The 15,734-nt window shown below is 44.3% G+C and overlaps 1 protein-coding gene across 1 annotated transcript; it reads left to right on the top strand.

The window, feature by feature from the left end:
• Window positions 1-10,895: 10,895 nt before the first annotated feature.
• LOC144227819 (secretoglobin family 1D member-like) lies at window positions 10,896-14,966 on the top strand. Its single transcript, XM_077759572.1, has 3 exons — window positions 10,896-10,950; window positions 12,488-12,675; window positions 14,961-14,966. The coding sequence occupies exons 1-3, from the start codon at window positions 10,896-10,898 to the stop codon at window positions 14,964-14,966; spliced, it is 249 nt and encodes an 82-aa protein (XP_077615698.1).
• The last annotated feature ends 768 nt before the right edge of the window (window positions 14,967-15,734 follow it).

Genomic DNA, 15,734 nt, shown 5'->3' on the forward strand with positions numbered 1-15,734 from the left:
CAAGCAAGTGTTTTCCTGAGGTTTAAGATGAAAGGCACAGAGGAGTAGAGAGGATGGGGATGCGTGGCTTTTGTGGAATAGGTGAGATTCCGGGATGGGGCCAGAAGAAGTATCCCTTCCAGTGGTAATGACCCAGGCTCCCATCCTTGTTCCGTATAATTCTGCATCCACCTTGATCATCTGGGCAACTCCTCTTGGCCCTTCAAGTCTCAATCAATTACCTGACCCCATGGTTAGGAATCTGGGGTTGACCTTCCAGACAGCTTTAGTACAGTCACTCTCTCTTGCCTCCAAGTCCCTCTCCGTATTGAATCCACGGGTTTACTAGATAGTGTGCCAGGTGGAGAAGGAGGCAGACACAATTTTGGTATCAAAGCACTCAAGACATGAAGCAATGAGAGGTTAAATGGTGAAAGTTATAATTGCCTCCATAGTGCTTATTCTAAGCCTAAGGGTCCATGGAAGATGCTCCAAGTGTATGCTTGGAAAAACTGAATGGACCAAAGAAACTACCTAAATCATCACCACATTTGAATCTCAGTAAAGCAATGAGTAAACATTGCCTCCTCGTCCAAATGTGTTAGCTCAGCTGAGAAGGGATACCTTTGATGAAAGGCCCTGCCACCCCTCCCTTCCAAACAAATGGCTTAGTGTTGGTTGACATCTCATTTATGTGACTAAAGTGGATCTAACTTTAGTAAGTTCCTCTCTCTTTGTCCCTAAGTATGCCACTCTGAGTATCTTGAGTGGAGGATGCTTAATATTCTCATTGCTTTTTTGTGACTGTCCCAAGTAAGCACAGATTCTGTGCTCGATCATGCTAAGTTGCTACAATCGATTTGCAGAATCACTTTTGCTGGTAGAAAGAGGGGAGTTGCATTCCACAGCTGGGGATGGTTCCTCTCTTTCTGTCACTGCTCGTTGGTCCTAGATACAACAAAACTGGAACTCTGATCCTGCCTCCCCTTTCCCCGGAAAGAAGACAGGACATGGAATGGAATAAAAAACCCCAAAGATAATGTGAGCTCACTTCCAGAGGGGATTCCTCCTGGGCTCAAGGAACCCAGGCATTGGGGTGGAAGCAACGGATCCAGAGCACAAGCAAATAGCTTCAGCCAACGTGGGTTTCACCTGGTTGTAGCTTTGCCCCCTTCCCTAAAAGCCCATGTTGTCAGTTCCGAGCATGCAGTGAGATCAGGTCTTTCTCTGTTGGCCCTGTGCAAAGGTGCTGAAGGTTGTCGGTTACTCTAGCATAGATACTTTCTTTATCTTCTTGTCATACCCCCCAGGAAGCCTATTGAATATCCCCTGGTGAGGTAGTCATTTTCCATGATCCTGTAATTTGGAAAGCACTGTCCTCGCTGGGCTTCTGTGGGTACTGTAGACACTGCTTCCACAACCACTGCAACAAGTGGTTGAGAAACAACAAGTAGCTGAGAAAACATGACTTTTAATCCTTTCCCACCTGTAAACTCCCATCAGTGCCTTCTGTTGGAGAACCTAACTAGGCAGCATGGGCAAGAGAGTCTGGGATATGTAGGCATTCAGTTCTAGCGATAGAGAGATGAGTGGACAAAGCAACTCTAAAACGAAAAAAATATCTGTATACAGTGATTTAATCTACAGAGATTCGGTCTTATTTTTCAGCCTGCTGGAGACCACTTGTCTGACCTATAGAAAAGTGAATAGCTGCTATGCTTGCTGCCTACAATATATTAAACATGACTTATTAGCATACTAAATACGTTAATTTATCAACACATATGCTTCATTGGTCAATATCTGTGTACTGACTAGTGCTGGAATAAGAAAAATTCCCCCAAGAGGTCTTATGTCTTACACCCCGAGGGGGCAGATCTCCAATGAGATATTTGGGGGAAATGCCAAAGCTCTGTGTATATAAATATGAGAGTTTAATGGCGATTAAAGAGGATCAATACAGGGTTGCAGCCCATTGAGTGCTGACTCTTGATCTCAGCTTGGGTCATGATCCCATTGCTGAGCATGGAGTCTGCTTAAGATTCTCTCTCCCTCTCCTTCTCTCTCTCTCTTCTGCCTTCGGCACCTCTCCCCTACCCTTGCTCTCTCTCTGTCTCTAACATAATGATAATATTATTATTCTCATTAGTACTATTGTGAAGATCAGTACTCACAAGGAACCAGAAACCTTTCGTGTCGACTTTAGTACAAAAGGCTATTCAAGAAGAAAGGTCTTTCTGATAAGCAAAGTATAAAGGTAAGCAAAGGATAGTGTTGAGACTCCTGGCACACCTCACATGTCCTGAGGTTATTTGGCCCCCTTCTTCATGCAGCTCTTCCAAAATGTATAACCAACTTGACTCAACCTGTTATTCATGCCACAGGGTAACTGCTTTCCTTCCCTAGGCTAAAGGTGGGGAATATCTGTTTGTTTTCAACAACAAACACAAGCCACTTACGTAAGTGCTTGCAGAAGACTCAAAGTCCCCCTCATTGAAAGGTACCTTTGATTGTCGTGGTTGTGACCTACTGTCTTCAGGTTTCTCATTCGCATGTGGGGCCCCGCTTACAGTGAGGAGCATGCACGTCAAGGATGGACAGGCACACCTGTCTGGCTATGGGGAGTGTCGCGAAGAGTGGGTAGCACTTGGCCTTGAATGCTGCAAGATGGCCCCTCTGGAATTGCTCTCTGTAACAGCAGTCACTCACCTACAACACATTTATTCCAACAGAATCTCACCTTGGCCTGGTAGCCTTGACTCCAGCTTAAAAGGACCTTGCAATGAAAGGGGAGTCTGTGACATTTGAGGGTCTTCTACAGGCAGAAGACAGTTGCTTATGTTCTACCTGGAACTCTCATGGGCCCATTACAATACATGCCGTACTTCACAGTTCATTTAATTGCAGCCTGTATATTTATTGTCATTTAGGGGGCTCTAGAGCACTGTAGGCTTGTTACTTGTCATCTAATTAGTGTGTACTTTGCCACTGGATTTATGTATGATTTTGCTGGAGCTCTGAGAATGCGGTATGAAGTATGGTTGTGAGTTGATGCAAATCTGCTTGAAATTTTGTCTTATAAGTTAAGACTCTTCATCTTAGTCTTCTTTTGAACAGAGTTGCCACAAAGAGGATGTATACTGAGCAAATGGAGAAACTCATCAGTAACAGGTGGAGCTGGGTAAATGCGCACATGTGTTCTTCTTGGGGACATGGGCTGCTTCGTTCCTATCAGTCAGTGGCTATTTTCAAGTCCAAAATTAACTCTTGTTGCTGAAGCAAAATGAGATGAACAGAACTCTGCCTTCCCAGGAAGGAAGGAAAGGTCAAGCCATCCAGGGAGTGTGTATGATAATTCTGGGTCAAGTGGGACCCCAGTCATGGGTGATAATGTATGAAGTCAATGTGCATTTAGAAGAAGGGTCCTCAAACTCTAGGCAGTGTCTGATGTGGCACCAGGGGTGGCTGAGGCTCTTGGGTAGCTCAGTTACCCAGCTAAGCCTCTGACTTAGGCTTAGGTCATGATCTCATGGTTCATCAGCTCAAGCCCCGCATCGGGCTGTGCACTGACAGTGGGGAGTCTCCTTGGGATACTCTTCTCTCCTCTCTGCCCCTCTGCACCCTCTCAAAAATTCTTTGGCTTCATTCTTTTCCCTCTGTGTGACGCAGAAAAGAAACTTCGACACCATAGGACCATTGAGTTTGACAATATTTGGCAAATTGATGAAGGAAACCGTCTCTGATGCCAAGTGGCCGTTTCATGTCATGGGCTTCTTTTCTGCAGCTTACATGTTTTAGCAAGAAGTCTGAGCATGCATTGGAGCTATGAGGGTTACCTGCAGACAGTCTGTGAGAGTAGTAAGGAATGCCATGGGCAGCTCACATATTTCCCTGAGGAACCTCAGGGCACAAAGGCAAGCGAAGAAGTAATAAAATAGCTTTGTGCAGTTTGTGAGATAAGGTGCAATGTTGATTTGGGAGCCACCAAAGATGTTGCAGCTTTGGATAAAGGTATACGTACCTCAATTCTTGATACTTCTTAAATCTGTGAGGACAAATGTAATGATAAAAACATCACTTTTAAGTTTATATATTTATTTATTTTTATTTTATTTTTTATTTTTTTTTATTTCTAGGAGAGAGAGAGAGAGCGTGAGCAGGGGAAGGTCAGAGAGAGAGAGTCACAGACTGAAACAGGCTCTAGGCTCTGAGCTGGCAGTCAGCACAGAGCCCTACGTGGGGCCTGAACCCACGAACCGCGAGATCATGACCTAAGCGAAAGTCAGACGCTTAACCAACTAAGCCACCCAGGCGCCCCTATATTTATTTATTTTTAAAAAACAGTTTCTTGTCAAGTTGGTTTCCATATAACACCCAGTGTTCATCCCCACAAGTGCCATCCTCCATGCCTATCACCCCCCTTCTCCTCCACCCACCCCATCAGCCTTCAGTTTGTTCTCGGCATTCAAGAGTCTCTCATGGTTTGCCTCCCTCCCTCTCCCCCACTATTTTTCCCCCTTTCTCCCCCATGATCCTCCGTTAAGTTCCTCCTAATCCTCCTATACGTGCAAACATATGGTAGCTGTCCTTCTCTGACTAACTTATTTCACTCAGCATAACACCCTCAAGTGCCATCCATGTGCCTACACATGGCCAGATTTCATTCTTTCTCATTGCCATATAGTATTCCATTGTATAAATAAACCACATCTTGTTGATCCATTCATCTGTTGATGGACACTTAGGCTCTTTCCATGTTTTGGCTGTTGTTGAAAGTGCTGCTATGAACACTGGGGTACATGTGCCCCTATGCATCAGCACTCCTATATCCTTTGGGCAACTTCCTAGGAGTGCTATTGCTGGGTCATAGTGGAGTTCTATGGTTAACTTTTTGAGGAACCTCCACACTATTTTCCAGAGGAGCTGCACCAGTTCACATTCCCACCAACAGTGTCGGAGGGTGCCCATTTCTCCACATCTTTGCCAACATCTAGAGTCTCATGATTTGCTCACTTTAGCCACTCTGACTGGCGTGAGGTGGTATCTCAGTGTGGTTTTGATTTGTATTTTCCTTATGAGGAGGGATGCTGAGCATCGTTTCATGTGTCTGTTGGCCATCTGGATGTCCTCTTCAGAGAAGTGTCTGTTCATATCTTCTGCTCATTTCTTTACTAGATTTTTTTCGGGTGTGAAGTTTGGTGAGGTCCTTACAGATTTGGATACTAGCCTTTTACCTGTCGTTTGCAACTATCTTTTCCCATTCCGTCAGTTGGCTCTTAGTTTTATGGATTGTTTCCTTTGCCGTGCAGAAGCTTTTAATCTTGATGAGGTCCCAATAGTTCATTATTGCTCTTGATTCCCTTGCCTTTGGGGAGGTTTCAAATAAGAAATTGCTGCGGTTGAGGTCAAGGAGTTTGTTTCCTGCTTTCTCCTCTAGGGTTTTGATGGTTTCCTGTCTCACATTCAGGTCTTTTATATATTTATTTTGAGAGAGACCAGGAGAGGAGCAGGAGGAGAGAGTGAATCCCAGCAGACTAAACACTGTCAGTACAATGCCTAATATGGTGCTTGAATTCTCATGAGTGAGATCATGACCTGAGCTGAAATCAAGTCTCAGGCGCTTAACCAACTGAGCCATCCAGGCATCCCTAACTACATCTCTTGAAGAACTGGATGGAGCCTTTCTTATTTTTGTATCTTCATGAATATCATATATCATTAAAATGAGGCAGTTTTGTTCATGTGTTTCATCTTCACAGATGTAAACTCTGAAAATGCTCTCACATGGACGTACAGATGTGACTCTCCATAGACCAGAATGAGTCTATGGAATGAATTCCACTTGATTTTTGAATCCCCGTAGGTACCAAATAAAGATGACATTGCGATCTATCACTCAAAATTATTTGTAATGACTTATCATCCCAACTAAAAAGGTCCTTTACTTTTATCCAAAGCAATGAATCAGAAACCACTTCCTATAGAAAAAGCTTATGTACCAGAAAATATTACTTCTAATTATTTTTTTGAATCTAGAGATCTGTACATGCAGAGTCAATGCCATGTAACATCTGATGGGTGACATTCACACCTCAGTCTTCATACATCGGAGGAAGAATATATCTTGGGGGGAAATGGGACATGAGAACCAGGGCGACCACATGATATACCCTTTGTAATAGTATCTGTAGACCGTATGATCCAGAAGCAATGTCTTAAATCTTTCCATGCCCCATGTATACATTAACCACTTCAAGACTTGAACCCTAGAGAATCCCTGGGATCTCAACCTCAACCAAAGGACACGTGTGACCAGCGCGTCCTTCTGTGAACAGGAGCCCTGAGACCTGTGCGCCTTGCAGATAACTAATATCTGTCGCCACCCACCACTCTCCTATACCTTTAGTGCCAGTGCTCAGTGTTTAGGAATTGACTATCACGATGGCAAACTCAATGCGGCCATAAAACAATACATTTGTGACTGAAAAGTAATGTGGCAGAAATTGCAACTGAGAGAAATCCCACGTTACCTGGGAGACACCCCAAAGAAACCAAAGCCAAACTCTGAAGCACACTCTGTTCGCATTAGGATAAATAAACATTCCTCGTTGGAAGAGTCAGACTTGGTTCGAGATTTGACTTGGGAGTGAGCTGATTCAATTTGTTTGATACTTTAGTTACATATTTTCCTTCCTGTTATATAGTGTACTAGCTGACATTTACTGCCAGGCATTGTGGTGAGCATTTTCCCTTATTAATTCGTTTATCCTAACTTAAACCTATGAGGTAGGCACTATTATTATCGCCTCATTTACAGATGAGGCACCAGGTTAAGAAGGTTAGCAACTGGCTGATTTCCCCACAAGTAGAAAGTGCCAGAGCTGAGCTTGAACCCAGTGGTGTGATCCAAAAGTTGGGCGCTTACACCCTGCTCACAAGACTCAAAACAATGAATGCATTCTACTTTGAAAGATCTAAACAGCTCCTCAGAATTCAAAACAAAAGGTAAAACTGCCCAGTGTGGGGGCAGGATTGGATTTGTAAACTAATTGGAGAATAATGGACTTCCTTAAGTGTTCCGGTATTTCCTTCAGAAACAGAGTGTGTGCTTCCATTGTGTTCATTCCTTTTTATCCCTGAAAGTAAAATTTCAGGATTTTATCCTTACAGTTATGAATATTTCCACTTATGTGTATCTCAACATAATTTTGTTGCTGCTATTCTTCTGTTACCAAAGGCATTTGTTTCCATAATGTTGTGTATTGGGAAAGTGATCGATGTTTATATGCTGATCTATATTCAGCGACATAAAGAACTTTTATCGGTTCTAATATTTTTTTTCAGTCGTTTAGCTTAGTTTTGCCTGACAGTTGATCAACTATCTATATGTGGATGCAGCTCCACTGTTTCATTTTTTTCTGATTGGTTTCTTACTTGAAGATCATTTTTTAACAAGATGTCTCCCTTTGTTAATAGCGTTCCTTATTTTAGAGAAGTTTTAGGTCCACAGAAAAATCGAGCAGAGCACACGGAGTTCGGATGTGCACCTCACACCCACACAGGCACAGCCTCCCCCACCAACAACATGCCACACCTGAAGGTACGTTTGTTACCACTGGTGAACCTATACGGACACATCACTAACACTCAAGGTCAGTGATTGACATTAGATTTCACTCAGGTTTTAAACCTTTGATGGCTTTTGACAGATCCATAATGACATGTATCCAGCATCATAGACTCCTACAAAGCACTGTCACCCACCTAAAAATCCTCTGCATCTGTATATTCATCTTTCTTTCCATCCCAACCCACAAAAACCACTGATCATTTACTGTCTTGATAATTCTGACCTTCCAGCATGTCATAGAGCTGTAATCATAGAGTATGCAGGTCTTCGGGTTAGCCTCTTTTATTCAGTAATATGTAGGTAAGGTTCTTCCATGCCTTTTCAGGACTCACAGCTCAGCTTTAAGTCAATTCCATAGAATTTTAGAACTATATTCCATGTCCAAAAGGACCACAGTTTCTTTGTCCATTGACCAACTGAAGGACATCTTAATTGCTTCCAAATTTTGGCAACTATGAATACAAGTGCCAAAAGGATCATGTGCAGGTTTGGTGTAGACATGTCTTCAGCTCCCTTGTGTGAATCTCAAGAACCCAAGACTATTTTCACTTTCATAAGAAACTCCCAAACTCTTTTCCAAAGGGGCTGTAGCATTTTGCATTCCCACCAACAACTGAGGGTTTCTGTTGCTCCACAATCCAACCAGCATTTTGTGTTTCAATAAAGTATCTTTTTTGGAAAGTAGAAGAATAAGCAGAGAACTGGAGAGACACATAGACAGACACACAGGGACAGAGACAGACAGGGACAGAGACAGAGACAGAAACTAGCTTGAGGATCATCACCCAGAAGAATTCTATTCAGTCAGAGATTGGGATGCAAGCAGACAACTTCAATGTCATCCGTCTCTGTTCCATCTGACATGTCACCACCTCCAGCCACCCCAACTCAAAGTACCACTTTGTTACTTCATCATTCATATGCCACCATGCCTGGGCTAGACCTCCTGGCTTCCAAACTGAATGAGTTAGAGCAAGTTTCTTGCCTTCTGTAAGTTACTTGACTCAACTTAAAATAGGAAATGTAATGGCTTGTGAATTTGTAGGGATGATCGAAGGCGATCAATTCTGTTTGCTCATTGTCCAAGTCATAGCTAGCAAGCAAAAAATAGTGCTTCTCTTTTTATTGCCGCTGTTATTGGCTACAGGATGTTTTCAACCCAAATGACCTTCTTGGAGGATTAGAAACAAAAGGTTTTGGGTAGAATCAGCTCACTGTGACCTTGATGACTCGATTTGCATAGAACATGATATTTTTCCTCTTCCAGTCCCTGTCAACCACCATTCACCTCACTATTTCTAGGAATTGACTATTCTATGTACCTCATATTAGTGCAGCCATGCAATGTTTGTCTTGTTTAACTGGCTTATTTCCCTTAGTGGACAGTCCTCAAGGTTCATACATGTTGTAGCATGTGACAGGGTTGCCTTGTTTAGACGGGTGAATGTGAATAATGTTATATGTATTTCCCACATTTTTAAAAATCAATTCACCTATTCATGAACACTGGGTTATTTCCACCTCTTGGCTATTGAATAATGCTGCAATAAACATGGGTATGCAAATATGTGTTTGGGACCCTGCTTTCAATTTTTTTGCATATGTCTTCAGAGGTGAACTTGCTTGAATGACCGTATCATAACTCTCTTGTTAATATTTAGGGACCTCTGAGTCTTATCCTCACAGGCTATACCAGTTTACATTCCCACCAAAATGCACAATAGTTCCTATTTCTCCGCATCCAGTCCCATTCTTTTATTCCCTTTCCATTGTTTTTTTTTTTTTAATAACATGCATGATAATGGATATGAAAAGCACATGTCGGGGCGCCTGGGTGGCTTAGTTGGTTGAGCGTCCGACTTTCGCTTAGGTCATGATCTCACAGTTCGTAGGCTCGAGCCCCGCGTCGGGCTCTGTGCTGACTGCCAGCTCAGAGCCTGGAGCCTGTTTCAGTCTGTGACTCCCTCTCTCTCTGACCCTCCCCTGCTCACGCTGTCTCTCTCTCTCTGTCTCCTAGAAATAAATTTAAAAAAAAATTTTTTAAAAAAAAGAAAAGCACATGTGATTTTGACTTCAGATCTGAGACCCAGCATATGTGGACTGGTGTCTCACCTCACCCACCCATTCTGCTCCCACATCCCACAGAGTCGAATGGAAATTCCCCTTGAGTTGGCCCATCCCGTCTTTCCAGTCACCAAGCCTTCCCTCTCTCAATGTGCACTATTGCATGTATAATATGTTTCAGGGTAAGTGAGGTCCCTGATATTCCCAAGACACATGATTTATGCTGTCTTGTCTTCTCTCATACTGTTCCTTTGGGAGCCCTCCTCCAGCTACTCCTTCATGTCAGAATTCTAAATATCCTGGAACAGCTCTCACAGGTGCTCCCTCTGTACAATCAGATTGACGTCCAAATGCCTTTAGTAAGAATTTTCCACGCCTCCCCTGTGTTCCCATAGAGCACGCTCCTCACTATTGGGGCGAGGCTGAGGATGAGCCCCTGTGGGGAGCTCATGGCCTTGACCCTGACGACTCAGAAAGTCTGACCCTTTCAGTCGACAAGTAAAGCTAACAAGCAGCTTCTCTTTGTCAATGGAGAGACTGATTCTATTTGAAATATCTTTGGATAGTTTTAGACATATGAGATTAGAATAGGAAATTAGTAGTTGGGAAGGTAGTCTTCCCCATAGGATCTTGGGATACCAAAATCCACTCATGTCTCTTACTGTGGTCACCATGCTGCTGCCCTTTCTGTCTCTCACCTGGGCAAAGGCAAACACGGCAGAGCAAGCATCATTTCACACCGAAGATGCACCCTAACCAAGGGTAGTGGTTTGTAGGATCATAGTCTTTCACTTCTTGAAGGATTATTTGCTTTTCCTCCCTTGTGTGCCAGGCACTATGCTTAAGTAAAGATGAGCAAAAGCAGAGGCTGCTGCAGCAGTCATGGAGTTCACGTCTAGAGGTGCTTCCATCAATTAACTGACTATGCATTTGTAAAACTACAACTTCTGTTTTGCTACAAAGGAGATGTGCCTGGCACCAGCAATGCCGGTAAACAGGGACATGGATCAAGTCACTGAGGTCTGTGACACAGATGGATGGCATGAGCCCTGAGTGAGGAAGAGAGGGCTGGAAGCCCGGCCCATGACATGACCATATGTTTATTTGGGCAGGACAAGGGCGGCCCTCTAAGTATAAATACTCCTGGGCTCCCCAGGCTCCTGAGTTCAGCTCCTAATTACTCACCGTTCACTGCAGCTGAAAACTCAAAGCAAAATAAACCATGAAGCTGTTCTTGAGTGTCCTGCTGGTCACTCTGGCTCTTTGCTGCTATGAGGGTGAGTATCATTTCTAATGAGACCAGCACCAGCCCTGGTGAGTACCCTTCTCGGAACTAGGGAAACTTAAGTGGCTTTCTTTAAAAGAAGGAGCAGCAGCAGCAAGGGAGGAGTTGGGGGAGAAAGAGGAAGAGGAGAATGAAGAACAAGATGAAGAAAAAGAAAAGAGCTAGTGTTGTCTGAGTCTTTAAATAATAAATCTTCAGGGAAGTTAAGGGAAAAAGCAGAACTCACTATATCTACTAGTGAGTATATCTCACTGTATCTGCCAGTCCCCCTAGTTTCCAGGAGTACCACCATAGAGGTGGGATTTCTGTCTATCTAGATTAATTCTAGCCATCCATTCAACAATATTTTTGCATGTCTTCTTACCCTGGATACAGACCCACGTCTTCTTGAGTCAATCTATTTCATCTGACTTTTTAAACACCTTCCTCTTTCTCTGTGTTGCCTCTGATTGAACCTCTCAACTTCTTTGATCAGGGCGTAGATCAGACCCTAGTAGGGCACTTTCCAGCTGCAGCATGCTTACAAAGACTTGGGAAGATAAAGAGCCCACACCAGGAAAAGCGGTCACTACAGGCTTCTCCACCATTCCAATAGGGTCAGGAAAGAGCACCAGTTCCTGCCTCTCATCCTCTCTAAGGAATTCTGTACATCACTGCAGGAAAAAGGGAAAAAAACAATCATACCTTTGTGTATAAGCTTCAAAGGGGTTCAGATTGATGACCTGGGCATTGTGTTTGTATGTGTATGTTTAGCTTTATTATCATGTCTTCATCCAGTGACATAATCTTATTCTTTAATTTAGTCTCACACTAGCATCTTCCAACATATACATAGTTTGATCTACTCTTCTATAGATTTACCCACCCTCCTCTGCTCTCTGGTAAGATCTGACTCTACCATTCACTTACATGATTGATAGTCAGGGGTGTCTGCATGGCACCGTCAGTTAAGCATCTGACCTTGGCTCAGGTCACAGTCTCATTGTCCACAAGGTTCCAGCCCCACATAGGGCTCTGTGCTGACAACTCTGAGCCTAGAACCTGCTTTGGATTCTATGTCTCCCTTTCACTCTGCCCCTCCCCATCCTACGTTCTGCTCTCATCTATCTTTCAAAAATAAATTAACTTTTAAAAAATAAATAAAAAATAAAAAGTTGATTGTCAACACTCCTCTTCCTCAATATCCAAGGAAAAAACAAGATCATAGGATACAAGTCATACTATTCAGGCAAAACTTAATTGTTTGATATCTAAAGAAAGCGAATGTCAGCAAACCAGGAGAGTCTTGGAAAGGAAGGGATGTGCTTTAAAAAGGATAAAACCTGAACTAGGGATTAGGAAGCCTGTACTCTAGTCCTGGCTCTTCTGTACTTGCTCTGAGATGTGAGGAAGTCCCAGCTGCCATGGTCAAGCACCGCTGGGGGGTGAGATCATGAAACCCCTGGAGCTCCTGTCTAGCTCTAACATCAGGGAGTCACAGGAAACACGTGATTTTCCTTATATCGATTCTATTTCTTTTTCTTCACTAGTCAATGCAATAGCCTGTCCAACCTTTGTCGGCGATACCAAAGCCTTCCTCATGCTACCTAAATATACGTATGAGCCATTACTTCGAAAGTATCATGCACCTCCAGAAAAGGTTCAGGCCCTTTTGGACGTGAAGACTTGCACGGAGAAGATCTCGTTAGACGGAAAAAAGGAACTTTCAACAATACTGGTAACTACTTTCTTCTTTGTGCATAGAGTTTCTGCTCAGCTGAGCAGCCAGAAACGTGTTCAGGGTGCTGCCTGTCGGGGCCATAGGTGGTGGACCTTAACGCTTGCTCCTGTTAGGATAACCGGTGGCCACAGAGTGCAGGACGTGACACGTGTGGAGCTACATTAAGGCTTCTCAGAGCATCTGGGCACATTCCTACTTCTCAGGTCACCTCCCTGGGTGCCAGGTGCCCCAGAGTGTCCTGAGGAGGAGGACAACTGGGGTCCCACTTAGCGCTGTTGAAGGGTCAAAGGGTGGCTGCCTCCCTGCCTGGGAGCACTCCCGAGGGCAAGCTCCCCTCACCCAGTGGTCACAGTCACAGGGGAATTTCATGGGCGTGCTGGGATGTTGAATGTGGAGACAGCTGGGAGGGAGGGATACAGCTCCGGCGCCCTGTCTGCATGGAGGACATGAGGCCAGGCACCCTGCCAGGTTCTGCAGCACCAAGGCCTCACCCCATCCCACCTCAGCCCACCCCGCCGCTCCCTCCTTCCGACTCCATCCCTTATTGCACCCACGGCCACACGCCTTCCTCACTGCACCTCCTGCACCCACGTGTGTAGGTGACACACTGAAATTATGTCTTTGTCGAGAAATAAGATATTTAAGGGTGTCTTCCAGCCCACGCCTGTTGGATTGAGGTCATGTGGTTCAGTCACAAATGCCCTTTGCAGCTGGATTTTCAGTACCCAGGAGATGTGCTGATCCGTTGAATTCCCACCCTGTGAGACTGGGAATCTCCTAGCAGTACCCCTAAGTCCATCCCGACTGTTTCCAGGCTCTCACTCCTGTATTCCCTTGCGGTGAAAATGCAGAGTCCTCTTCTCTAGGATAGCAGAGGAAAACGTCTTGGGCAGATTCTCCTTCTGCTAGAAACCTGAGTCTTACTCTCCATTAACCTCCGGGTTTCTCTGCCAGACTGTGGGAGTGGTTTTCTCAGGAACTGCAAGGTTTGCTGTCATCACATCAGGTCTATTTAGTTGACCAGTCTCCTTGGTTTGCTGTCTTGCGCCCATTCTCTTAGTCTTTAGTCTGTTAAAACATTACCGACAACTCTTTGTGACCGACAATCTATGTTCCTGTGTCGTCCTCAGGGCAGTATGACTAACCTTCTCTCTTTATATCTATTTCAGGGGAAAATCACTGCCTCATGTTTGTTTTAAATCTTATATAGTAGTATCTCTGTCTTGCAGTGATCCCCTGATCTTCCAGAAAATGTAAAGGTTTCAACGTCTTGCATCAATAAATCATTTGCCCTGCACTGCTCTATTTGTCTTCTTATTATCCAACATTTTGTGGTCTTGAGTTGGGGTGGCTCTTGCCATGAAGTGGCCATTGGGTGTTTTCAATAGTAAAGTTCAGAGACCTAATGTCCAGTTACCCATGGCAGCCTGAGGAACAAGGGGCGCAAGAGGAAAGGTTTGCTCAGGAATCATCCCGCATCACTTTATACATCTCCCATTCACATGGCTATCAGTGGAAAATGAGTGTCAGGGTAAGGAGCAACTAACACATTCCTGCTATGGTTTTGTTCTGAAGGAGACCCACAGCCCAGCTGGCTGCCCAGTCATGTGGTTCCCAGCGAGCAGCATCGTTCCTGTTTTGTCCTCATCTCAAACACAGCCAACCTGCTTGGTCCTCACACCTTCACTGTGGTTTCCATCCTACCAATCAATCGTCCAGGGAATTTGTCTTATGTCCACTTCTGAATGTTTCGTGACTCAGGGCTGATCCTTCAGTGAAGTCTTTGTCCACTCTGCACACACACATTGTTCCTCAGGTCTAGACCACTCACTGACGCCTGGGGATAATGGTTTCTCCCATACATTCTCTCTCCCAAGAGCTCCAGAAACAGCATCCAGCTGCCATTTGGGCATCCCATTCAAATCTCCACACTTATTTCAGGAGAAATATATACAATCATACACACTGTCTGCCTACAAACAACTCTCCCTTCCCTGAGCCACTGATGCAGAAAACCTGGATACATCCTAGGCTCCTGGATTCCTTTCACGTGGCTGCTGAAAAACACTATGACACACTTGGTGTCTTATACCACTTATTTCCTCAGAGTTTGGGTGACAGAAGTCGAAAATCTAGACCGCTTTGCAGAAATCATGTGTCAGGAGGGCCACACTCCCTCTGGAAGGTGGAGGTGAAAATCCTTTCATGGCTGCCTCTAACTTTGATGGCTGGAAACCATCATTCCCTGTCTTGACCCCCCTCACTCTGCTCTCTGCCCTCAGAGGTGACAGGGCCTTCTCCTTTACTGTGTCTGTGAATCTACCTCTGTCTCCTTCATACAAAATATATGGGGTCGCATTCAGAAGAAATTACACAAAATTCAGGACAAGCTACCCATGTCAGAATCTAGTTTTTATCACATCTACAAAGTCCTTGGTTTTGTTTTTTTTTTTTTAACTATGAGGGGCATTATTGCAAGCTGCAGGGACTCAGGTGTGGGTATCAGTTGGGGTTCCTACATGGCTCAGTCAGTTAAGCATCTGACTCTTGATTTTGGCTCAGATGATGATCTTACAGTTTGTGAGTTCAAGTCCTGTGCTGGGCTCTGTACTGACAATGAGTAGCCTGCTTGGGGTTTTTGTCTCCCTCCCTCTCTGCCCTTCCTCCACTTCCTCTCTATCTTTCTCTCTTACTCTCTCAAACAAAAATAAAAATGGATACGTTTCGTGGGGGTTCATAAGCTTGCTACTAACATCCTCCCCCGACATCCAAAAACTCACTGAGTTCTGCCCCCTCCATTCCCACAACCTCACTTCTAAGCTTCCTCTGCATGCCATCCCCTCAGCTATCATCACAGTCCAGATCCAGTCCTGTCCAGCTTGACTCACTGTTTCTTACATGGTTCCCTGGGCTCTGTGATACCCTTCCTGCAGTACATCCTCCTCATCCATGACAAAGTGACCCTCCTCTCTAGCTATGAATCTCATTAACTTCTATAACCGTGAACTACTAAAGGGAATGTGTTTCCAAATGTTATGAATAAGAGGACTTTGTGA

Source organism: Crocuta crocuta, unplaced genomic scaffold (genome assembly GCF_008692635.1).
Source record: "Crocuta crocuta isolate KB4526 unplaced genomic scaffold, BGI_CrCroc_1.0 scaffold53, whole genome shotgun sequence".
Classification (NCBI taxonomy): Eukaryota; Metazoa; Chordata; class Mammalia; order Carnivora; family Hyaenidae; genus Crocuta; species Crocuta crocuta.

Excerpts from the sequence above, each read along its gene's own strand:
- LOC144227819 (XM_077759572.1), top strand. The coding sequence starts at position 10,896 with ATGAAGCTGTTCTTGAGTGTCCTGCTGGTCACTCTGGCTCTTTGCTGC. Across the intron at positions 10,951-12,487 it reads GGCTCTTTGCTGCTATGAGG|TCAATGCAATAGCCTGTCCA; the intron begins GTGAGTATCATT and ends TTTCTTCACTAG.